Source organism: Dromiciops gliroides, chromosome 2, assembly GCF_019393635.1.
Source record: "Dromiciops gliroides isolate mDroGli1 chromosome 2, mDroGli1.pri, whole genome shotgun sequence".
Classification (NCBI taxonomy): Eukaryota; Metazoa; Chordata; class Mammalia; order Microbiotheria; family Microbiotheriidae; genus Dromiciops; species Dromiciops gliroides.
The window spans coordinates 392,122,486-392,147,591 of record NC_057862.1 but is presented as its reverse complement, the minus strand read 5'-3'; the positions used below and the strand labels follow the sequence as shown (position 1 = coordinate 392,147,591).

At 47.8% G+C, this 25,106-nt stretch overlaps 1 protein-coding gene and 1 non-coding gene across 5 annotated transcripts; one reads left to right on the top strand and one right to left on the bottom strand.

Moving 5' to 3' along the window:
* Window positions 1-2,984: 2,984 nt before the first annotated feature.
* TRNAR-UCU lies at window positions 2,985-3,077 on the bottom strand. Its single transcript has 2 exons — window positions 3,041-3,077; window positions 2,985-3,020 (listed from the first exon to the last, which is right to left on the bottom strand). It is a non-coding gene; the product is annotated as a tRNA-Arg (tRNA).
* Window positions 3,078-3,550: 473 nt separating this feature from the next.
* SLC27A4 (solute carrier family 27 member 4) lies at window positions 3,551-24,819 on the top strand. 4 transcript variants are annotated; one of them, XM_043989039.1, is made up of 13 exons: window positions 3,551-3,669; window positions 6,092-6,258; window positions 7,343-7,737; window positions 8,600-8,758; window positions 10,794-10,863; window positions 10,962-11,053; window positions 11,277-11,386; window positions 12,591-12,800; window positions 13,069-13,195; window positions 15,202-15,339; window positions 16,622-16,786; window positions 22,087-22,233; window positions 22,968-24,819. In XM_043989039.1, exons 2-13 carry the CDS (start codon window positions 6,098-6,100, stop codon window positions 23,123-23,125), a joined length of 1,932 nt encoding a protein of 643 aa, XP_043844974.1. In that variant the 5' UTR covers window positions 3,551-3,669; window positions 6,092-6,097; the 3' UTR covers window positions 23,126-24,819. The 4 variants fall into 4 exon arrangements, with proteins under 4 accessions (XP_043844974.1, XP_043844972.1, XP_043844973.1 ...); XM_043989037.1 differs by having other exon boundaries at window positions 3,551-3,708; XM_043989038.1 differs by having other exon boundaries at window positions 3,551-3,693; window positions 22,968-24,818.
* Window positions 24,820-25,106: the final 287 nt, after the last annotated feature.

Sequence of the window (25,106 nt, the reverse complement as noted above, 5' to 3'; positions counted from 1 at the left end):
GCTGACATAAATTGAATAAGATCATTCATCTGCAGAGATAACTCAACCTAAGAAATACACTGAAAATAAGCTGCTAAGTGTAGGGGGCTTTCTAAACAGAAAGACATCAATGTAAAACAGATCCCCTATGAGATAAGGTGTTATCTTGGAAGTTGCAAAATGTCTTTCATGAGGAAGTACTCTAATAATCGTTGGTGGCTGAGGAGTGCATTTTTAAAAGAGCTGAAGATAAGAATGTGTCGGCATTTTGGAGGACAGCAGTACAAGACCCCAGATGTTCTCCAAGTCACCATTCCATCATGCATATTGTTGTTGGGTTAATCTCGCTAAAGCATGATTTTGCCCTGTTGCTCCTTTGCTCAGAAATTGTGTCTCCCTCCTTAAAAATCTCTCAACCTGCCATTCCAGGTCTTCTAAGACTTGTTTCCTTTCTACCTTTCTAGCCTAATATCCCACTAGTTATGACAGTCTAACACCTCTATATTCCAGTCAAACCGGACTACTTACTGTTTCCTGAACAGCCCTATGGTTTCCCTCTATTCTGGCTTTGTTAATAATATACACAGTTCTTGGAATGGTCTTCCTCATCCAGTTCCACCTGTCAAACTCCTACCCATCCTCCAAGACCCATCGGGGCACTCTAGCTGGAAGTGGTCTTTCCTTCTGAACCCTTTGTAGCATTTTGTCTCTTTCCTTGCACTTGCTTATTTTTTTTTAATTTTTTTTTAGTGAGGGTTAAGTGACTTGCCCAGGGTCACACAGCTAGTGTTAAGTGTCTGAGGCTGGATTTGAACTCAGGTACTCCCGACTCCAAGGCCAGTGCTCTATCCACTGCGCCACCTAGCTGCCCCTTGCACTTGCTTATTATAACTTTTAGTATAGTTAGCCACATGCCCTCTTAAAACCACCAAATCATCCAAGCTGTGGTCTGGTGGAACCAATGGAAGACTTAAATAAGCCAACAAACAAAGTTAATGTGTGATCGATCCTGAGCAAAATTCCTAGATGATCAAAGGCAGTGCCCTTAGGTCTGCCCTGATCAGACCACTTCTGCACTATTGTGTCCTGTCTCTGGGACCACATTTTCTTTTCTTTTTAATTATAAAAGTATTTTATTATTTTCCAGTTACACGTAGAGATAGTTTTCAACATTTGTTTTTATAAGATTTTTAGTTTCAAAATTTTCTCCCTCCCCTCCCTCTCCTTTCCCTGGGTCCACATTTTAAAGGGGAGATTAGAAAACTGGAAAATATTCAGAGAAGGATGATCCAGAAACTATATTATCTGATGAATACTTTAAAACCTGGAGGATGTTTACACCTGAGTGGAGTGGGCAAGGTAGGAATAGGGGAAATTGTTGTCTTCAATTAGTTAAAGAGAAGTCAAGTAAAAGAGAGATTGGGCTTCTCCTGTGTAACTCCAGAGGGGAGATTACAACTAATGGGGGTGAAAGTTAGAAGGGAGGCAGATTTCAGGCTATAATGAAACCAATACTGTTCAACAAGAGTTGCGTTGTTGTCTTTGGGTCACTGGAAATGTTTGAACAAAGGCTAAATGAACACCTGTCAGAGATGTCGTAAAGTCAGTTCCTGCTCTGGGTGGAAGGTTGTACTTGATCTTCAACTCAAAGTCTCTTCCAAAGATAAGATTGGCTGATTCTATGCCTGGAAGCAAGTCTGCCTAGGTCTAACCTGGATTAAGTCAAAATCTTTGTGCTTTATGCTACTTTTTTTTTTAAACCAGGCAGCAGGTGGAGAAATAAGATGAGGTTTGTTCAGTGTTTGGACCTCTTCGGAGGACCATAGATTATGAGCTGAAGGGGGACCTTAGACAGCACTGTAGTCCAACTCCCTCATTTTACAGAGGAGGAAATTGAGGCCTATGGAAGGCCTAAAGAATGACTTGTCTAAAGCCAAAGAGATAGTGAATGTCAGGATCAGGATCCATTTTATAGATGAAGAAACTAGGCCAAAAGAAGTTAACTGACTTGCCCAAAGTTTCATAGTAAATATCAGGGTGAGGGCTCAAACCCACATGCTCTGATTCCAAAGTTAAGTATCCTATGGAGCAACTAGGTGGCTCAGTGTATATAGATAGAGTGCTAGGCCTGGAGTGGGGAAGACCTAAATTGAAGTTAAAATTCAGACACTTACTAGCTGTGTGACCTTGGGCAAGTCACTTAATCTCTGCCTCAGTTTCCTCAACTGTAAAATGGAGATAAATAAAGGCCTCCTAGAATGGTTTTGACGATCAAATGAGATAATGTATTTATTAAGTGCTTCTTACAATGCCTGGCACATAATAGGAGTTATATAAATGCTAGTTATTTTTTTTTCCATAGCACCATGCTGTCTCAAATTTTAGGAGAGGAGGGGAGGAGCATTGGGGAATAGTGGATAGAGTTAGGCACCCGGGTTTAAATGAGGTTTACTAATTGTGAGGGTGATATTCCCTTAACCTCTCACAGATTATTTCCTCATCAGTGAAATGGGTTGTTTCGAGGGCTGTGCTTTGAATGCACTATGTACATGTTAATAATAATAAATAATTTATTATTATTATTATTATGTTCCTGCTTTCTAGAGAGGAAGGAAATCCAGAAGGCATGCAAGTTAGCAAATAGACTCGAGATTGTAAAGGTTAGAGCTCAGAAATTACCTTAGCTCAATTCTCTTTCATCTGAAAGATGAGGGAAACTGAGGCACAGCTGGCTTTTTAGTTGGCAGAGCTAGATACAGTGTCATTTCCACCACAGCACACTTGCTCTCTACAAACTTTGCACAAATGAGAATGCCTCCGGAGGTCATAGGACAAAGTTCACCTTCGGGGTTTTTCTCCAGACCCCGATATTTTTCTATTGGCTCCGGGGTAAACAGTGACCCAGTCTTTCAAAATTTGGTTTTCAGCTGTTCTATCCCCTTTACAGGGGAACACCCAAACACTTTTTAAAACACTGCCGGGAGCGGAAAGTACTTTTCAAAATGCGACTCTGGTGGGACTCGAACCCACAACCTTTGAATGACCTCCCCAGTCACGAAGCTAGAAGTCCAATGCGCTATCCATTGCGCCACAGAGCCTGCCTGTTAAAGCAGGGCTCATTTTCCCCCTTACTATCTAGCTGACCTTTTCAACCTTCTCCCTCTTTCTTCAAACCCTTTTTTGTTTTTCTCAATGTCTGGGGGTGCTGTGCCTGGCTGGAGATGCCCCCAGGACCCGCTTCCAAAGTTTACAAAACTTTTTCCCATATCCCAGGATTAAGTCCCGACTTTCGACTCTTCCGGGAGAGTTAAGCACGCGGATCAAATTCAGGAGGAGGGGAAGGGAAAGCATGCTGCTTCTTCTCCTCCGCACCGGGTGGTGGATGGCATCAAAATGTCCACTCCGAGATCCCAGGGAATTGGGTCCTGGGCTCCCCCAAAGAATTTGTCCCGTCTGAGCCCAAAGCAGGGAAATAAGAAGGGAAGAGAGGACTGCGGAGAGAAGAGAACTACAGTTCCCAGAGTGCTCTGCAGCGTCTAGCCAGGAGCGCGCGAGCTCTAAGGCCGCTCGCGCCCGTGCGCATGGCGAGGTGCGAGTCAGTTTCCCGGTCCGCTTTGCAAGGCTCCCTGCGTTGCTGCGGCGGCTGCGGCCGCGGGTAACTGGGGGGAGGAGGAGGAGCAGAAACTGGAGGTGCGGCGGAGCCCGGCGGAGCCGGTTTGTATGCTGGAGGTGGGCGGTGCAGGTGGTGGCGGAGGAGGGGAAAAAAGAGGAGGGCAAGCGGGAGGAGCCCGGCAAAGTCCGCGAGCCGCAGCCCAAACCCGAACCCAAGCTCGGGGCTCAGCCTGCCTCCCCGCTCCCGACATCCGTGCCGGCTCCCCGCCTGCAGCTGGGCCACCTCTGGAGAGCGCGGGAGGTCGCGCCCGGACACCGGGGCGCAGCTGGGTGGGGACGAAGCCGGGGGTGAGTTCGGTGCCCGCTGCGGGTGACCTGGAGGGGTGACAGGAGGTTCGGGGTGGCGCCCGGCTCCACCTGCGCGCAACAAACCTTGGCTCCTCTTTTCAAGCCGCGCCGACTGTTCTGCGGTCCGGGGGACCGGTGAACCTCGGATGGCCCCTAGGCCACCCTCGGTTCTCCAGGGATGGCTGCCCTGGATTCCAGGGGTGGGGGGCGAGCCGCCCAGGGCCCCAGGATGGGTGTTGGCCGCCCGGCTGAAGCCAGTAAGGAGGGGTGGGTGTCGGGCGGGGCCGTTTTCAGAGCCAGGGGACCCTAATAGCTTCGCAGTCTGTCTATCTGCATGTCTGTCTGCCTGTCTGCATGTCTGTTTTCCTTCTCGCCTCCTCGATCTGCTGAATCGTGTAGCCCAGGTTTCTGACTCCTTCCTCCCAGGCCCCCAGACCTAGGAGTAAGAGCTGCGGGCCCCACCCCACCACAGGCCTTGCCAGGACCTAGGACAGGGGTGTCCAGCTCCCTTACCCCAGGACTGGTTCTTGCCTCCTGAGGGCGATGGGAACAGATAATCAGCAGACCCAAGAACCTTACTCCTCTCCCCTCCACCCGCCCTGGGCTGGGGACAGCTTCTCTGAAGGAGAAGCAACATTTTGGGGACAGGCAGTAGTATTTGAAGGAGAATTTTTAGGGGCCTCTTAAGTGTCTTTGTCCACTAACACAGTTTGGTACCTGGCAGATGCCCTGGTTTTGAGGACCTCACGGCACCATGCATACCTACCAGCTCATCAGCATTTCCTAGGGTAGAGATGAATCTTTTTTGAGGGGGAAGCAGAGGGAAACGGTACCCCTTTTGCCACCTCAACCCTTCCCAGCAAGTCTATGACAGGGCAAGATTGGAAACCAGGAGTCCTAACTGTGGATGGCCAGCCAGAGAATTTGGTCCCGCCTTTGAGGTCAACATAGTAGGAACACCCAGTCCCAAAGGTCTCTTCCCAGAATCATTTCTGGCCATGAAGACTTATTGAGCTAATATAGAATTGGGTGGGTTCTCCCCACTGCCTGGCCTACCCCTTCAGGCTTCAGATCTACTATCAGAAGCCACTCTGACAGGCCTGGGTCTTTATGTCACCTGCTCAGTGTCCCCACAGGAGTCTAGCCCTAACCTGCTTCTCTCTGCCCTCTAGTGGGCAATCTGGGGCACTGTGCCCCTTGGAGACACCTCCCATCCCACTCTACTTGCCTCCTAGCCTGGACTCCCCCTTTCCAGGAAGCTGCCTAAAGCCATAAGCCTCCAAGACTGAGCTTTTGAATAACTCCTCATGTGTTCGTGAGGGCTAGAAGCTGTGGAAGGAGAAGCACATCCCCCTGTGACTCTGCTGAGTATGGGACAGTGGAACCAGGATGCACCCACTTATCTGATGTTGCCTAAGAAGGGGCCCTTGATGGGCAGAAGGTGGTGCCTAAGACTCAGATTCCTTTCAGAACTTTCCTTTGTCACAATCCTGCTTCCATCTGAGCCTTCCTCTCTTATTCAAGGAGACAGGCTGTGTCTTGAAAAGGATGAAAAGGCCTGAAAAAGCTCCCCATTTGAGTTACCTCTCCCAACCCCCTCTCCCCACAACAGTAAGATGCTAGCAGGGACCTCAGAGTTTATCTGGTCTTATGCCACCCCATCCACTCTGAAGGGATGGAGGCCCAAATACTCTTGTTTGTCAAGGTCACACAACATTTATGGCAGGTTGGGTGCTGGAATCCCAGGTCCTGATTCATAACCCGGCTCCTTTTTCTGTGCCATCTTCCTCCCTCCTTCCCCCCAGCCCCCTCACAAAATAGAGCTAGACCCTAGAATCTTCCCTCCTAGATCTGCCTCTTCCTTCCTGTGTCCCATACCTGCAGTGATTCCCCAACCCCCAAATTACCTCAGGGAAGATTGGGGCTTACCCAAAGGGCATTTACTCCCAGTGAAAGAGAGGGGAAGAACAGTAGTATCAGTTACTGGATGTTCTGCCCAGTGGCCTGCACTCCTGGGAAAGGATCCTTGGGGAAGATGGAACTGCCTTACTATGAGGAGAACAAGGCACCTAACCAAAGTGGTGTGTGTGGGGAGCAGAAGCCAGACTCCCGGGCCTTCAGGCAGTGAGTGACCAGCTCTGATGCCCCACAGGCCAGGATGCTGTCCAAGGTGTCCCTGGTGGGGGTAGCTGCGCTCTCCAGGCTGGTGCTACAGCTGCCGTGGACACAGGTGGGCCTCTCCGTGTTCTGTTTCTACCTTGCCTTTGGAGGCTGGAGGTTCATCAGGATCATCTGGAGGACCCTCGGGCGTGATATCTTGTGAGTACCTGCTCTTTTGACCCAATGCCTGGGGTTCTCCCTCTGGGTTCTTACAATGACAACTCCCCTTGCCTCCCAGGGCAATAGTGGGACCTTTCCACACAGCGTAGAAGAGTTCTTCTCTACTCCTTCCTGCTTTCCCCTGCCCCTTTAGGTATCAGAAACCTCCAGCTGAGAGTACCTTGCCCAGGCAACCTCTCTGACTTGAGATTCCTGAGCCCTCAGTCCTGGTTGCTTTGAGGGCCAGGGGGTGGGGCGTGGGGGAGGGACCAACCTTGAAGTCAGCATTTCCTTCCTTTCTTCCATCTGACTCCAGGAGGTTGCCATGACTATATATATATATATATGCCTGTGGAGGGCTTTGTCTGGGCTGGAGGCAGTCGGTACCAGCAGGGACAGGCTGGAACCAGCCTGAGGCCAGTACTAAGAGCATGGGCTGGTGATAAGCCCACATAGCCTAAAAGGGTAAAGGCTGGCATGGGGGAGACCAGGCCGGATCATGGCCCCGCAGAGCTGGCTCACACCAAGAGCAGTGCCCTGGGAATGTGTGGTTTACTTGTGATATTGGCAGAGGACCATCAGGCATATTCTGGCCTAGTCAGGAGATGACTGTGGGAAGGCTGGGGAAAGAAATCAATCAGCAAGCATTTAGTATGCACCTACTGTTGATCACCAAGCACTCATTAGGCACTTATTTGGTACCTTGGCATGGTGCTAGGTCTTGAGACTAGAGGTACAAAAGTGAATCAGGCCCTGTCCTTGAGGAGCATATCCTCTAAGCACATGATACCAGATGGTAAGAGGTACCAGCATGGGTTCCACTGGGGGGAGATATTGAGAAATCCAACTCCACTGGGTCTCTCCTCCTGCATAGCAGCACAAAAGCTTTAGGAAGGAACTCTGTCACCTACCCTCAGTAGGCTCAGCACCATCCTCAAGCAGGCATGGGGTTGCTTTGGCATGGGATCAGGCTAGTGGGTTCTGAGGCCGGGATGCTAATACGGAGAGGGACGGCTGCTGTACACCACAGCTGATGCGGGTGAAAGACATGCTCCTGAAGGGACCCTCTCCTTTCCATTGGCAGTGCCGGCACCGTCCTGTTGAAGGTAAAGCAGAAAGTGAGGAGATACCTCCGGGAGCGCCAGACGGTGCCTACGATCTTTGCTTCCATCCTGAAGCGCCATCCAGACAAGACGGCCCTGATATTCGAGGGCACAGATACCCACTGGACTTTCCGCCAGCTGGACGCCTACTCCAGCGCAGTCGGCAACCTGTTGCAAGCACGGGGTCTGGCCTCTGGTGATGTGGTTGCTCTCTTTATGGAGAACCGAAATGAATTCGTGGGGCTCTGGCTGGGTATGGCCAAGCTTGGGGTGGAGGCGGCCCTCATCAACACTAACCTGCGGCGGGATGCCCTGCGCCACTGCCTGACTACCTCCCAGGCCCGCATCCTCATCTTTGGCAGCGAGCTGTCTTCTGGTGAGCATCAGCAACCAAGCGTGGAGCCCAAGAATAGTGATGGGGGGATAGAGTGTAGAAAGGATGGGAGATGGGGCAGCTAGGTGGCGCAGTGGATAGAGTACCGGCCCTGGAGTCAAGAGTACCTGAGTTCAAATCCGGCCTCAGACACTTGATACTTACTAGATGTGTGACCCTAGACAAGTCACTTAACCCCAATTGCCTCACTTAATTAAAAAAAAAAAGGAGGGGAGATGTTAGGAGAAGGGTAGGAGTCGGAAGGGACTTGGAGATCCCTGACACAAACCCTTAGTTTTATAGAGAAGAAAATTGAGGCCAAAAAATCAACAGTAGTTTGTCTATCCAAGGTCACATGTCTCTTTTTATGTAGAACATGAACTAGAACCCAGGTCTGTAGTTTCCTAATTGAACACTCTTTGGATGGAGAGGAGAGAGTCTGAGGGAACAAAGAGGCTGGGAATAGAACTGAGAAGGCCAGAATTAGCTTATACCAGATTGCTTTTAAGCATTGACCTGGAGAAATTGCTTCTGTTTTTCCAGATGTGGGAAGGTGCTATTCATTGTTGATCCCTCGTTTCCATATCCTTATTCCCCCCCAGACCCCCCATTTCCCTACAAAAAAACTTCTACCCCACCCTAGGAATGCTCTAGAGAAGCTCAGCCATTCCTCCAAGTGCTAGAAACCCTGGCCCCTTAGTATTCCTTCTGGTACTGTGCCCAGTGTGCTGACGTGGGAATCATAGCTCCCTGAGAGTCACAGGCTGGCTCTTAGGGGAGTCAACTGGACCCTGCCCATCCCTGAGCCTGGGGCAGGGAGCTTCTTGAAATGCTAACTGCCCTGTCCCCACCTCTCTCCTCCTAGCTGTCCGGGAAATCCACAGCACTCTGGACCCCAACTTCAGTCTCCTCTGCTCAGGAGACTGGGACCCTAGCTCTGTGCCAGCTGGGACTGAGCATCTGGAACCCCTCCTGGAGGATTCCCCCAAGAACCTGCCCACTCCACCAGATAAAGGCTTCACTGGTATGATCCCCACTATTGGACAAGGAAGAAAGCTTGGCTCAGGGCTGCCTCTCTCTTGGCTCACCATTCATTAATTTATTGAACAAGTCCTTATTGATCATTTAAAGTATGCCTGGCTGACTCTTGAGTCCAAGCTCTCTCACTCTAGCTCTCTCGCTGTCTCTCCCCCCGCTCTTTCTCTCGTTCTTTTCCTTCATTCCTTTCTCCCTCCCTCTCTTTCTTTTACTCTTTCCTTCCTTCTTTCTCTCTTTGTTCCTTCCTTTCTCCCCTCTTTCTTTTTTCTTCTTGGTCCCTTCCTTTCTCCTTCCTCTCCTTTCTTCCTTTCTTCTTTCTCTTTCTTCCTTCCTTCCTCTCTCCCCTCTTCTTTTTCCTTCTTCCTCCCTTCCTTTCTTTCTCCTTTCTCTCCTTCCTTGCTTTTCCCTTCCTTCCTTCCTTGCTTCTTTCTCTTTCTTTCTTCCTTCTTTTCTCTCCTTTCTTTTTTCTTCTTCCTCCCATACTTTTTTTTTAATGTTTTTTTTTTTTTTTTGGTGAGGCAATTGGTGTTAAGTGACTTGCCCAGGGTCACATAGCTAGTAAGTGTTAAGTGTTTGAGGCTGGATTTGAACTCAGGTCCTCCTGAATCCAGGGCTGGGGCTCTATCCACTGTGCCACCTAACTGCCCACCTCCCATACTTTCTCCTTCTTCTCTTTTCTTCCTTTTCCCTTCCTTCTTTCCCTATCTTTCTTTCCTTCCTTTGTCCTTCCTTCCTGCCTTTCCAATTTTATTTTATTTTCAGCTTTGATTTCTTTTCCCATCACCTTCCTCATCTCCCCGATTGAGAAAACAAGAAAAACAAAATCCATTACAAATATGTACAGTCAAGCAAAACAAATTCCTACATTGGAATTTGGACATAATTGGATTTAGACATGACCCCATTGGTTATGTCCAAAAGAAAAAAAAGATTCCATTTTGTACTCCCAGCCTTTCACCTCTCTATCTGGAGATAGAACACATTTAATCAGGAGTCCTCTGGAATTTGCCCAGGCTCTTTCTAATGTAGCTTCCTGCCCCTCTCCTCCATGAGACCTACCCTGATCCCTCCTTTCTCTCAAGCCATTCAGCACATACTGCCTTAACCCCTCACTGGGCACTTACTCCATTCTGCCTCATGAAATCTCCTGTTTCTTTCATGTAACTTTGCACATGCCTATCTTGGTCTCCTCAACCAGATTATAAACTCCTTGAAGGCAGGGACTGTAGCTTCCCATGATTCCCCTCCTGGTGCCTCTGATAATGCTGGGTATGTACAAAGCTTCAGTTAATAAGAAATGTCCCCTGCTCTTTTGGGGAATCACTGGGGAGACAAGGCACATGTATGTCCAGCAGCAAAAGCCCAGATGTGATTATTGCTGAGTGAGGGGCACAGACACTAAATGAACTGGAGCTCAGAAAAGAGGTTGCTTTGAGCTCCAGTGGTCAGGGATGAAGACTCCATTGTAAGGGCTAAAATTCTAGCTAGTCTGTCTAAAATCTAATGAGTGGTCACCAATAAATTATAAGCTTTAGCAAGAGTTAGACTTTTAAGCATTTATTAAGGAGAATAAGAATTTGGTGAAGAGAAAGAGAAAGGCCTAGATTCATCTATCTATTAAAGGGAGAAAGCATTCCTAGCTCCGCTCTCTGCCAGAGTCCACACTAAAGAGAGCGAGCCAGCGGCCCGCCTCCCCCTTCCTCTTCCCACAAGCCAAGGGTCACTTCCTGACGCCAAAGAAAGCCGCATGGTCCTGCCCTCAGAGGCCCTCTCCTCATGTTGGAGCTTTCCTACAGTAAGTCTCCAGCAGGTGGCGTCATTCCAATCATTACACCATGAAGCCGGGTCTCCAAGAGCCAGTAGGATTCTAATAGCTATAGAGGGAGGGTCCATTTCACCTCCTCTCCCCCGCCCCCCTCCCTTGACCTGGCTCTCATCCCCTGTATCCGCTGGGCCTCCCCAGCCCAGTTCTCTCATGTTCACCTAACTCTGGCCAACCATCTGTGTTCCACCTCCCCCAGACAAGCTTTTCTACATCTACACCTCCGGCACCACAGGAATGCCCAAAGCTGCCATCGTGGTGCACAGCAGGTGAGGAGGTGAGGGCGGTGCCCAGGGAAGGCAGGAAGGGAAACCCGGGTTCTACCAGGTGTCCAATCTCTCCCTCTACTGACTCCGGCTTGTCCCAGGTATTACCGGATGGCTGCACTGGTCTATTATGGCTTCCGAATGCGTTCTACTGACATTGTATATGACTGCCTACCCCTCTACCACTCAGCAGGTAACCCTGAAGTCTTAGGGCTCTGCTTAGGGCAGGTCCTTATTCCCTTTCATGAAAGGGGTGGGGGGCAGGGGTGGGTGAATGGAATCTCTTTTGCCTTTCCTGGGGCTGGTCCTCTGCCTTCTGAGCCTGGGAGAGAAGGGAACTTCTGGAGCCTTTGGGTAGATATCTTTTACTTCCCCTTTGTCCCCCACTCACCCTGGGCTCCTCCTGCACTTACCAGGGAACATTGTGGGGGTTGGACAATGTCTGCTGCACGGGATGACCGTGGTGATCCGAAAGAAATTCTCTGCCTCTCGATTCTGGGATGACTGCATCAAGTATAACTGTACGGTGAGCAGAGCAACTGGAGAGAGAGCTTGGGAGATGGTGGTGGGGTGGGGGGGTGGGAGGAGAAGACTTGGGAGATAGAGAGAAAAAGGGGGGTGGAGAGAGATAGATAGACTGTCAGACGTGGGGGTTAGGAGCGGCACCCAAAAATAACCACTGGTCCCGGAAGGTCCTTTGTGTTCCCGTGTGATAGCACTTTTCAAAGTGCTTTTCATCTAATTGCCCCGTTTGATCCCTATAATGGCCTGTGAGGATAGAGTAGGTAAGACTCAGCCTACTCATTTTTCAGAAGAGGAGATCAGTCCATCTACATATATTTATTGGGGACCTCTCCTGTGCCAGGACCCATCCTGGGCAGTGTCTGGGAGTCTGAGTATTCACCCCTCCAGAGACGAACAGTCCAGTGGGGGAGACAAGATTTTAATAACGAGGACAGAAGTCTCTTGACCCCCACTAAGATGAAGGGTCAGTAATTGTGGTGTGGGGAGGTAGTGTGAGGGTGTGGAAGGAACATTGACTACCTATTAGTTTGGTCCAGCCATCCTTATTTGTTTACAAGGGAGGATTTATCTAGGGGCAGGGGTGTCTAGAGAGGTGAGCTAGTGGGAAGTGATAGAGATGTAAAACAGAGGAAAGAAAAGAACATCAACAAAACGTTTTAAAAATACACAGGAGGGGGCAGCTAGGTGGTGCAGTGGATAAAGGACTGACCTTGGATTCAGGAGTACCTGAGTTCAAATCCCGCCTCAGACACTTGACACTTACTAGCTGTGTGACCCTGGGCAAGTCACTTAACCCTCATTGCTCCGCCAAAAAAAAAAATTATATATATATGGCAAAAATACACAGGAGAAGAAAAGTTCAGAAGGGGGCCCAAAAGGAAATGTTGATATTACTGTTTAATTTTATATGCATTTTTAAAAAATCCTACATGCAACTAAAAAAGAAACAGTGTTAAGAATGCTGACATCTAGTGCCAGCTTTGTCGCTAGCTTGTGTGATCTGACATGAGTGGCTTCCCCCCGTCTGGGTCTTGGTTTGCTACTGTATAAAATGAGGGGTTTGAATTAGGTGGACTCTGAGGTCTCTTCCAGCTGACATTCTTTGAGTCAGTGGCCATAAGGTACAGGAGAAGGGCCTCAGGGAACAAGGGGATGGGCCCAGGACCAGTGCCTCAACTTGTCTTCCCTTCTCCCCCACCCTCCAGATTGTCCAGTATATTGGAGAGTTGTGTCGCTACCTTCTGAACCAGCCTCCAAGAGAAGCAGAGTCCCAGCACTCAGTGCGCATGGCCCTAGGCAATGGGCTTCGGCAATCTATCTGGACTGAATTCATCAATCGATTCCACATCCCCCAGGTGGCCGAGTTCTATGGGGCCACTGAATGCAACTGCAGCGTGGGCAACTTCGATAGCCAGGTCAGGGGCTCTCAGGGAGAAGATGGAAGATTGGGAAGAAGGGGGTTGGTCATCACATAGGTGAGGGTCCCATCTGATTAACATCATTAGATGAGATGGGTTGGAGCAGAAAGGAGTACTAGCCCCAAAGAGAAACATCTGTGCCTTCCGCAACAAGAGAAGTCCACCAGAGAATCCTGGGCCCCATCTGGGAGATAAGATTAGAGAGTGAGTTTTGGGGGATGGTTGGCATTTCTAAGTCAGGGTTCTTATGTCCTGGCCTTCACAGGTGGGGGCTTGTGGCTTCAATAGCCGCATCATATCCTTTGTCTATCCCATCCGGCTCGTGCGGGTGAACGAGGACACTATGGAGTTGATCAGGGATAATAATGGCATCTGCCTTCCCTGTGGTCCAGGTCTGTATTGAAAGATGGATGGAGTGAAGGTGGGACTTGGGAAAACCTGAAGGAAATTAGCCTGTAGACAGCGATTCGCTAGTGAGGGCTGGGGGCAGGAAACCATCCCAATGTGCTGGCTAGGCCTGGAGTTAACCAATCCTGGATCCTACCTTCTCCCTGGGCCTCCTTGGGGTTGTATTGGATGGTCTCTGAGGTACCTTCTGGGTCTAAATAATGTTGGACCGAGCACTACCACAAACTCTGGCCTTTTGTAGATAGTCTAGGCCAGTGGTGTCAAACTCAAATAGAATCAGATTCCTGCAGGTGTGTATTGACTTAGAAAACCTCAAATTAACATTGTCTATGTTACATTGCATTTTTATTTATTTTGTCAAACATTTCCCAATTACATTTTAATTTGGTTTGCTTTGAGTTTGACACTTCTGCTCTAGAGGATATAAAAGACCATAAGGAATAGGCTCTGCATTTATTGGGCAGGGGGGGGGGGGCCGGGGCGCTGGGACGGGGGGGGGGGGTGGGAGTGGGGTGCAGAGATAGGAGACACCTATGTACAGACACACACATTTTATCCAAACCTGTGATTTCACTGATACATGGAAATTCTGATATGGAAATGACTCTCTCCAATGCAGCTTGGCAACCAGTCTGTAACTTATACTCTTAGGAAATTTCCCAGGTTATTAAGGGGTCAAGTGATTTATCCCTGACAAGCTAGTATGTGCAGAGGCAGATCTTAGGCCTGTATCTTCCTGACTTGCAAGGCTGGCTCTCTGTTATACTACACTGCCCTCTCTTTTTCTCTCCATCCATATCTATCCATCAATCATTATCCAACCACCCATCCGTCTTTCTCTCTCCATCCATATCTATCGATCCGATCCCTCTATCTATGCAACTATACATCCATCCATCCATCTCTCTCTTTCTATCCATCCATCTGTCACTCTCTCTGTTTCTATCTAAATAAACAGATCTAGTATAGCTAGAGATAGATATCAATATAGTGATTTAGTATAGATAGAAATGGGCAGCTAGGTGGTACAGTGGATAGAGTGCTGGGCCTGGAGTCAGCAAGTCACTTCACCCTGTTTGCCTCAGTTTCCTCATCTGTAAAATAAGCTGGAGAAGGAAATACAAACCACTCCAGTATCTTTGCCAAGAAAATTCCAAATGGGGTCATGAAGAGTCAGACATGGCTAAACAACAACAAATAGAAATATATAAGTTATTTTTTAAGTGCTTCACAAACCTTAAAGCACCATATAAATGCTACCTATGGCTCCCCCACCCTTACCCCTTCTTCCACATTCCTAGGACCACCCCTTCCCTTTACAAACCCCCTCCTTTCCGATTGTTATTATTTGTCTCTGGGTGTCTATATATACAAGTTAAAAGATAGTATATCCTAGCCAGATGTGTGAAACACACAGAAAATGCTGTAAGGAGGCAGTTAGGTGGCTCAGTGGATAAAGCATTGGCCTTGGATTCAGGAGGACCTGAGTTCAAATCCAGCCTCAGACACTTGACACTAGCTGTGTGACCTTGGGCAAGTCACTTAACCCTCATTGCCCCACAAAAAGTAAAACAAACAAACAAACAAACAAAAAAAGAAAATGCTGTAAGAGGTCAGAGGAGGGAAGTCACTGAGGCATGGGGTAGTCAGAGGATCCTTTTGTAGGACTGGAGCTAGGCCTTGAAAGATGTATCCAGCTGAAGATGAAGGGGCCAGGAGGACCTTCCAGGTGGGGTGAGAAAGCAGGGTTGAGGAGCACTGAGGAGACAGTCTGGCTGGAGCAGGGGGTCAGAGAGAAAAGATCAGTAGGAGAGGATGAGGCTGAGGAGGCAGGCAGTGGGGAAGAGCCTTGAACACTGAACTAAGCAGGGGTTTGGATGTAGTCTGGGGGACCTTGGAGGGGGGAGCAGGTAAGGTTTTTGAGCAGACAGAACATGGGGAGGGGCCACAGGTGGGAGAAAGCATCCCAGCTGAGCTTTGATTTCCTCAGGGGAGCCGGGCCAGCTCGTTGGCCGAATCGTGCAGCATGACCCATTGCGGCGCTTCGATGGGTACATCAATCCGGGTGCCAATGATAAGAAGATTGCCTATAACGTCTTCAAGAAGGGAGACATGGCCTACCTCAGTGGTCAGGAGCCTATTCCATTATCCTATTTATCCATTAGCTACTGTCCCTCTCCCCTTCTCCTTCAGTTTCTTTTTGAATCATTGGGTTTGGGAAAGAAAATGAAAGGATTGACACCATGCTTGCCCTCCCCTCCTAGGCCCCTTCCTCCACATTCCCGGAACCATCCCTTCCTTTTACAAATTTCCTTTTCTGAAGTTACTGTGTGGTATTGTATTAAGCCTGTTTGTTGGGGGTTGGGAGGGCTTAGGTGTCTTGCACCTGTGCTTCTTCATTGATGGAGTGATATAGAAACCAGTGACTCTCTGTAATTTATGGTTAGAGAGTTGCCTTGGGCACTGAGAAGTTAAGGGAATTGCCTGGGGTCACAATGCTAATATTAGACAGGGTAAACTTAGACCCAGGTCTTCCTTATTCCTAATTCTCTGTTTCCTGGGACACTGGGCCAAGGACAAGCTGGACCTTGGCCCATTATCCCACACAGCTGAAGATCTATAAAATGAGGACACTTATACTCCTTATAAGAAGTTACTAAAAATTTAAAAAAAAAGAAGTTACTGCCTATGCCTTAAGGCACTCTATAGACCATAAGGTACTGACTGTATAATGTCAGGTTATGGTTTGTTTTTTACCAAACCTATAATTTTATTGGTGTAGGGAACTCTAGGTAATGAAACTCCTCCCAGTGCAAATCTGCAACTGTTCTGAAATGTGTGGCCTCACTATTGAGTTGCCCAGGCCCACTGAGGGGTTAAATGACTTGCCCTGGTGTGTCAGAGGTCAGACTTGAACCCAGTTCTTCCTGATTCTGAGGCAAGCTCTCTGCCCACTATACCATGGCTTCCTTTTATATTATTATTGTTATTTATCACTATTATCATCCATTAATAATCATTATAGGAGACGAAGTGGATAGAGCACCGGTCCTGGAGTCAGGAGGACCTGAGTTCAAATCCGGCCTCAGACACTTGACACTTACTAGCTGTGTGACCCTGGGCAAATCACTTAACCCCAATTGCCTCACCAAAAAATAAAATTTTTTTTAAAAAATCATTATAGTTCCTGAACTAAACGGTATCCTCAGCTTTCCTCGTCTGAAAATGAGGGGGCTGGACTTAGGTGGTCTCTAAAGACCTAGTTCTAAATCCCATAATTCATGACTTCCATGAGCATGGCCCCCTCCCTCCCCAGCTCTCTCTCTAGCTTCCCAGCATTGTAGGGTAGGTCCCGGCAGGAGATCTGAAGTCCCATCCTCCAGGCCTCACCTTGTTACCCTCTCCGTCAGGTGACGTGATGGTGATGGATGAGTTTGGCTACCTGTATTTCCGGGACCGAACAGGCGACACATTCCGGTGGAAGGGTGAGAATGTATCCACTACAGAAGTGGAAGGGACCCTGAGCCGACTCTTAGGCATGGTTGATGTGGCCGTGTATGGTGTGGAGGTGCCAGGTAAGTGGACAACCATCGTTCTCACATGGGCTTCTGGTGTACTTACCATGTACATACCACGGTGCTTCAATGAGGCCATAATCTATCTCCATGATGTGGGTCTCCCTACATACCTTGTCATTCTGAGTAATCCTTATTCCTTTCTTTCCATGAATTCTCCTTACTCTGGATCTTTTCATATTTGGGGGGATCAAATCCAACAATGATTAATTAAGTACCTACTGTATACATGAAACACAGTGCTAGGTGCTGGAGATAGGGTGTGAACCTGTGCTTTCACTGACAGGGCGCTCTCAGGTGAGAAGATTCCTTCTACCAGTGCAAATCAGCAGCATCTCTTTTTTCCCCCATTATACTTGTTTTTATTTTTATTTTATTTTATTTTAGAATTTTATTTTCCAAATTACATGTAAAGGCAAATTTTGACATCAATTTAAAAAAAAAACTTTGTTTTCCAACTTCTCTTTCTCCCTCCCTTCCCACCCCCACCCCAAGAACTCAAGCAATTCAATATAAATTATACATGAGTAGTCATTGAAAACAACTCTACATTAGCTAGGTTGTGAAAGAAAACAAATTAAAAACAAAACTTCGGATTAAGGAATTGTCACAAAAAGTGTTTCAGTCTGTTTTCAGATACCATCAGTTTTTTCTCTGTAGATGGATTGCAATTTTCGTAAGTTCCTCAGTTATACTGGATCATTGCCTTGCTGAAAATAACCACGTGCTTCCCAGCAAATCATCTTACACTAATGCTATTATTTTGTATACAGTACATTTCTCTCTGCTTCAGTTCATGTGGGTCATTCCAGGTTTTTCTGACAGCATCTTGTTCATCATAACTTTTATATAGTACCTTAAACTTGACAAAGAATTTTCTTCACAATAGCCCAGCAGAGTAGGTACCATATGTTTTGCCATTGTAGTTAATCATCATAACTATTTCCCTCCATTCTATTCCCTTCCCATGATATTTATTCTATTTTCTATCTTATTTTGCCCTATTACTCCTCAAAAGTGTTTTGCTACTGACTGCCCCCTCCCCTGCTCTACCTTCCCTTCATTCACCCTTCCTTCCTACTTTCCTGTAAGGTTAAATAGATTAATCCTCCCAGTTGGGTGTGTGTGTTATTCCCTCCTTGAGCCAACTCTAATGAGGTTAAGGTCTTTGAGCTAATTCTGTTTTCTTAAATTTTTCTTCCTCCCTCCCTCCTCAACCCTCCCTATGAAATCAAGCAATTCAATATATGTCATATATGTGCTGTTATGCAGAACATCTTCACCTTCCTCAAAAGTGTTTTGCTTTTTACAGCTCCCTCCCCAAAACTTCCCTTCTCTCCTTCCCCTCTATTCCCCGCCCCCCCATCTCCTTCCCCTCCCACTTTTCCTCAGGGCAAAAATATATTACTATACCCACTTGAGTATGTATGTTATTCCCTCTTTGAGCTGATTCTGATTATAGTAAGGTTCACTCACTCCCCCACTCCTTCCCCTTCTTCCCCTCCCCTCCATGAGCTTTTTTCTCATTTCCTTCATGTGAGCTACCTCTCCCCAGTCCACCTCTCCCCTTCCCCTTCACCCAGTCTATTCCTCCTACCCCTCAACCCTATTTTAAAGATGTCATCATGGGTTAGCCAGCTGGCACAGTGGACAAAGCACCAGCCCTGGGCCAAGGAGGCCCAGAGCCCAAATCTGACCCTAGACATAAGATACTCCACCCTGTTTGCTCCACAAAGAACAAGGATACACACAAAAAAATAAATGCTTTACAAATACCATCACTTCATATTCAGTTCAGACCTGTCCTCTGTGTGTTCATTACTGAAAAAGTTCTTATGACTTGGAAGTATTATTTTGTCATGTATGAATGTAAACAGTTTAACCTTTTAACATCCCTCATGATTTCTTTTTCCTGTTTACCTTTTTATGATTCTCCAGGGTCTTGTATTTGAAAGTCAAGTTTTCTATTCAGTTCAGGCCTTTTGATCACAAATGCCTGAAAATCCTTTTTCATTGAAGCCCCATTTTTTCCTCTTGAAAGATTATAATCGGGGGCGGCTGGGTGGCGCAGTGGATAAAGCACCGGCCCTGAATTCAGGAGTTCCTGAGTTCAACTCCGGCCTCAGACACTTGACACTTAATAGCTGTGTGACCTTGGGCAAGTCACTTAACCCCCACTGCCCTGCAAAAACAAAAAAACAAAAGATTATAATCAGTTTTGCTGGGTGCATGATTCTTGCCTGTAGTCCCAGTTTCTTTGCCCTCTGGAATATCATATTCCATGCCCTCTGGGCCTTTAATGTAGATGCTGCTATATCTTGTGTTATCCTTATTGGAGCGCCACAGCATTTGAATTCCTTTTTTCTAGCTGCTTGCAATATTTTCTCCTTGACCTGGGAGTTCTGGAATTTGGCTATAATATTCCTGGAGGTTTTCCTCTTGGGATCCCTTTCAGGAGGTAATTGGTGGATTCTTTCAATTCCTATTTTAGCTTCTGCTTCTAGAATGTCGGGGCAATTTTCCCTGACAATCTCTTGGAGAATGGTGTCTAACCTCTTATTTTGGTTATGGTTTTCAGGTAGTCCAATGATTTTCAAATTATCTCTCCTGGATTTATTTTCCAGGTCATCTGTTTTTCCAAGGAGATATTTCACATTGCCCTCTATTTTTTCATTCAGTTGGATTTGCTTTACTGTGTCTTGGTTTCTCATAAGATCACTAGCTTCCATTTGTTCAATCCTAATTCTTAGGCAATTATTTTTAGCAGACAGTTTTTTAATCTCCTTTTCCATTTGACTTTTCAAACTGTTGACTTTTTTCTCATGACTGTCCTGTATCACTCTCATTTCTCTTTCCATTCTTTCCTCCCTCTCTCTACATCTTCCTTCTATCTTTCCTACTTTCTCTTCGAAGTCCCTTTTGAAAGCTTCCATGGCCTGAGACCAGTTCATATTTTTCTTGGAAGCTTTGGGTGTAGGGGCCCTGAGGTTGTTTTCCTCTTTTGAGGGTGCACCTTGATCTTCTTGACACTGAAGAAACTTTCTATAGTTCTGAACTTTCTTTGCTTGCTCATCTTGCCATCTTTTACTTGACTTTTTTTTTTTTTTTTGCGGGGCAATTGGGGTTAAGTGACTTGCCCAGGGCCACACAGCTAGTAAGTCTCAAGAGTCCAAGGCCAAATTTGAACTCAGGTCCTCCTGAATCCAGGGCCAGTGTTTTATCCACTGCGCCACCTAGCTGCCCCTTTTACTTGACTTTTAACTCCCCACTGGGGAGCCCTGCTTCTAGGCTATACTACTGTCCTCAACTTCAGAGGGTCCCAGGTGTTTTGGTTTGAGGGAGGGCAGGTTTTTCTCTTACCTGGCCTGTTCTCTGATCTGAAGATAACCTCAAGCCAACTTGCTAGTTAACCAGCCAGCAGAGCACTGTGGTGGTTTGTAGATTTGATGAGCCTGTGCTCCTCCCCAACCTGGGCCTCCCGCCACTCAGGATTTCTTCCTGGTTCCCCACTGGGGTGGGACAGCTGAATTCCTCCCTAGGTCCCACTGATACCCCTGCAATTTCCTCCTGGCCAGCCATCCAACCCTCTCAGCCGACCACACACTCAGTTCCAGAAGATGCTGGTTCTGCAGCTGATTCAGAGGCTTGGGGGTTAAGTTCCTCTGGTGTGGTGTGCCTGGGGTCTCTGTCAGTGTGATCACGGGGTTGGACTTTACTCATAGCCCAGCACGGCCCCCTTTAATCAATCTATGGCTGGAAAATAATCTCAGCCCATATTTTTGTGGGTTTTCTGCTCCAGGGGTTCTTTTATTGCTGTTTTGGGGGTAATTGTATCAGGAGCTCTGTGCATTTAATGTCTTTCCTCCGCCATATTGGCTCCCGCTTAGCAGCATATCTTAAAGAGTTGCCTAGAGCACTGAGCAGTCGAGTGATTTGCCCAGGGTCTCAAAGTCTCACTAGGTATCAGAGGTAGGACTTGAACCCAGGTCTTCTGGCTTCAGGGATGGCTCTATCTACCACACCTCCATGCCCTTCAAGTGCTGGGGATGCAAAGACAAACTGAAAAAAATCATGCCTGCCCTCAAGGAATTTACATTCTACTGAGGACATATGATACTTAGAGGCCCAGTAGTACCAAGTGAGTAGCTGGACTTGGAGTCTAAGGACTCTATATCTAATCCCAGCTTTACCACCTGCTACACATGTGGCCTTACTTCAGTCCCTCATACCTCTGGGCATTAGACATTTGGACTTGATGGCCTCTAAGATCTCTGCCAGCTCTAAATCTATGATCAACCTATGTAATCAGGTCAGTATATACATAAGAATTTAAGGAGGAGAGAGGGAGGGAACACTGACACCTAAGAGATCAAGGGAGGCTTCCTGTAGGAGGTGGCATCTGAGCTAGATAGACACCTAAGCTCCCTTATCTTGGATGACCAGCTATTTTGGGTTTTCTAGGCAAAGATAATGGAGTGGTTTGCCATCTCCGTCTCCAGCTCATTTTACAGATGAGGAAACTGAGGCAATCAGTGCTAAGTGACTTGCCCAGAGTCACACAGCTAGTAAGTGTCTGAGGCCAGATTTGAACTCAGGAAGATGAGTCTTCCTGACTCCAGGCCTGGTGCTCAAACCACCTAGGTAATAACAATTAGCATTTAGGTAGGCTTTATTTTGCAAAGCTCTTGACATGTATTATCTCATTTGATCCTCATAATGACATTCCCTACCTCAGTAGGTACTCATATTGGTCCCATTTTACAAATGGCTAAACTGAGTCTGAGAGAAGTTAAGTGACTTGTCCCAGGTCACTCAGCTAGTGCCTGAGGCCAGATTTGAACTTGACTCAAGTGAACTATAATTTATTTAAAATATAAACTTCTTAAGGATGAGATTCAAATTACTTGATTTAAAAAAATTGTAACAGTAAGTCCCTGTTCACATGATGCCTGTTAGCTTAGATGGTTGCTGAAGTCACTTCCAGCTCTTAAGTTTCTGTGACTGTATTTGTTGAATTGAGGGGCCTGCTCAGACACCTGTACCACCCAAAGTGGCCACTAGGTGTCGGGCCTCTGCAACAAGCAACTCATTCCATAGCCTCTTAATAACAGCTAACGTTTATACAGACCTTTAAGCCTAGCAAAGTGTTTTGCATATATCGCATCTCAATGAGTCATTTATAGGGTGTTTGTCAGCTTTTCACTCTGTGGAATGTGCCACTTGGGTGAAGGACAGGGGCTCTCGTGGACAAACCTAGCGGGTGCCCCACAGCCTTCCAACACCTCTGTTCTGCATTGCAGGCATTGAAGGCCGGGCAGGCATGGCTGCAGTTGCGGACCCCAAAGGTGACTGTGACCTGACGCAGTTTGCCAAAGCACTGGAAAAGGAACTCCCCCTCTATGCCCGTCCCATCTTCCTGCGCTTCCTGCCTGAGCTGCATAAAACAGGTAGGGCTGAAGGTCCCCTTCTTCCCTTCTGAGGATTCTAGACTGGACTCCTCTGTAAGTCATGTCTGAGTCCCTCCTTTTCTGGGTCTTTTCTACCTCAGACCTCCCGAACTCCCACTGTCTCCCTTAACCATCTCTCTCACAGTATTCAAATACTGAGTCATTCGGTTATAGTGTCAGAGGAGCTGAGATCAAATCCCAGCTCTGTTGCTTACTACCCTTGTGACTTTATGCAAGTCATTTAAGCCAAGGCGTCTGTTTCTTTATCTGTAAGATGAGGGGGAGATGGCCTCTGAGGTCCCTTTTGGTTCCAAATTGATGGTCCTTACCTCTTTCTTCTTCTTCCTTTGCAAATATTTCTCTAATCTTGCTCCTTGTTGTGTTGTTGTTGTTTTGTGGGACAATGAGGGTTAAGTGACTTGCCCAGGGTCACACAGCTAGTGTCAAGTGTCTGAAGCCGGATTTGAACTCAGGTCCTCCTGAATCCAGGACTGGGGGCAGATAGGTGGCACAGTGGATAAAGCACCAGTCCTGGATTCAGGAGGACCTGAGTTCAAATCCGGCTTCAGACACTTGACACTAGCTGTGTGACCCTGGGCAAGTCACTTAACCCTCATTGCCCTGAAAAAAACAAAAACAAAAAACAACTGAGGCTGTTTTGGCATCTCCTGTCCCCAGCAATCAGGTCCCCCTTCCTCTTATTATCTAACCCCCTTCCCTCCCCACCCCACCAGGTACCTACAAATTCCAGAAGACAGAATTACGGAAAGAGGGCTTCAACCCAGCTTTGGTGAAGGACCCCCTTTTCTACCTGGATACCCGGCTCTGCCGCTACCTGCCCCTGGACTCCAAGGCTTACAGCCGTATCCAGGCTGGAGAAGAGAAGCTGTGATTGTCTCCATCCCTGCTCCCACTCCAGGGGCTGGACTGAGTCAGGGGCTGAGCCCCTGGAGGGTTCTTGGGGAACAGAAAAGGTGTCAGACCAAAGTGGGCAGTGGTAAGGGCCATTCCCCCTCCTCCAGAGTGCTGACTGGGGTGGAGGGAGGGAAGGCAGTGGATACCTCTGCTCTGAAGTTGCCAAGTGACTTTACTGCCATCTTCCTCTACCCCAACTTTCGAGGTTTTCCATGAAAGCCTTGTGTCCGGGGAGCTGGAAGGCTTAGGGTAGGATGAGTTCAGTCCTTCATTGTGCCTCCATGCCCCAGAGAGCAGAGACTGACTGAGCATACTCAGGGTGATGTCTTGGGAGGGGGGGGAGGGGGCATGAACAGAGAGGGAGAAGGTTAAGAGGGAAGTGAACTAATTGGGATTCTTGTTCACACTTCCTGTACCTTGCCAAAAGGTGAGGACCCTGGATTCAGGAAGCCAACCAGAGGACAGAGGAAGCCCCCACCCCTTTTATTCAGGCCAAGAAGACTAGGATGAAGGTTCTAGTTCTCCTTGGGCTATGGCTGCTATCTAAGCTACTATATGACTTCAGTGGTGTAGAAAAAGGAGGGTGGTAGCTAATGGGGTCACTCTTCACAGTAAAGAGCCGCACAAACTAAGCCCCTTCCAGCTTCAAGAGCCAGCAGAGCCCTAGCTGAGGCTAGGTGGGGCCATGGAGACATCCCCTTCCCCTGCGTACCCACCAGTTGTCTACCTTTTCTCGGCCAAGGCTTCTTCAGTGGGGTCTTCTGTTTGGCCTTGTAGATCATTCCAAAGCTTCTCAGGATCATTGCAGAGAGAGAGGGAGAGGCTGGCTCCGTTGCAGGAGCTGCCCTTCCGGTCTCCTGCCCCTGCCGCCTCTTCCTTCCCTCAGGATTAGTTTGTGTCTCTGTCTCCATCTCTCCCTTACACCCCCCTTGGCCTGGATCATACCTCTCGCTGTGGGAGAGCATGGGGATGGGGTGTCTATGGCAAATAAATTCAGACTTGACTTCCTCTCCCCCCCTTAATTCATGTGACTGTTTGAGAGAGTGAGCGGCTCCTGAATCAGCCTTAGGCTTTCTTTGCACCTCTCCTCACACCTTTGCTCAGGTCTCCCTCCAGAACATCTCTCTAGCTCTTCATTTTCCAAGGTTCAGCTCCACCACCTCCACCTCCACATCCACCTCCAGGATGACCTGCCCCTCTCCCTCCCCACACAGATCACAGTGCATTCCCTCTTGGTACTGTTAGTCCCTCTCACTTAGTATTTGGCACATCCTTCTGGGTAGTGTGGGTGTCTCTGTTCCCACCCGCTCTAGTTAGATTGGAATCGGGCCACCCTGTGCTGTGTGCCCACCCTGTGCTGCGTGCCCACCCTGTGCTGTGTGCCCACCCTGTGCTGGGTGCTGGAGGCCCCATGGCCTTGGCCTTCCAGATCTTGGTCTCTCCTGCCTGATATTGTGGAAAGAGCCCTAAATTGGAAACCAAGTGACAAAGATTCTAACCTCAGCACTGTACTTCTTTCTGGGATTCAGTTTCCCTGTTTGTAAAATGAGAGAGTTGGATTAAAGGGCAAGGGCTTCTCAGAAGTGCCTAGGTTGGTTGCACTTAACCCATGTGGCCAGTAGAGGGCAAGCTCGCCCTGGTTAATTCCTTCTACCCGGACCCTGCTGTTGTCCCAGGGATTTATTGTTCAGTCTTTTCAGTTTAAGTCTGAATCTTTGTGATCCATTTTCATGCCAAAGATACTGGAGTGGTTTGTCATTTCCTTCTTTAACTCATTTAACAGGGTTAAGTGACTTGCCCAGGGTCACTTAGCTGGTGTCAGAAGTCAGATTTGAACTCAGGTCTTCCTGACTCCAGGGGCAACTAGATGGCACAGTGGATAGGGTGCTGGGCCTGGAATCAGGAAGACTTATCTTCCTAGCCGTGTTGGCCTCAGTTTCTTCATCTGTTAAATGAAT

Excerpts from the sequence above, each read along its gene's own strand:
- SLC27A4 (XM_043989037.1), top strand. Across the intron at positions 8,759-10,793 it reads ACCAGATAAAGGCTTCACTG|ACAAGCTTTTCTACATCTAC; the intron begins GTATGATCCCCA and ends CACCTCCCCCAG. Across the intron at positions 12,801-13,068 it reads TGGGCAACTTCGATAGCCAG|GTGGGGGCTTGTGGCTTCAA; the intron begins GTCAGGGGCTCT and ends TGGCCTTCACAG.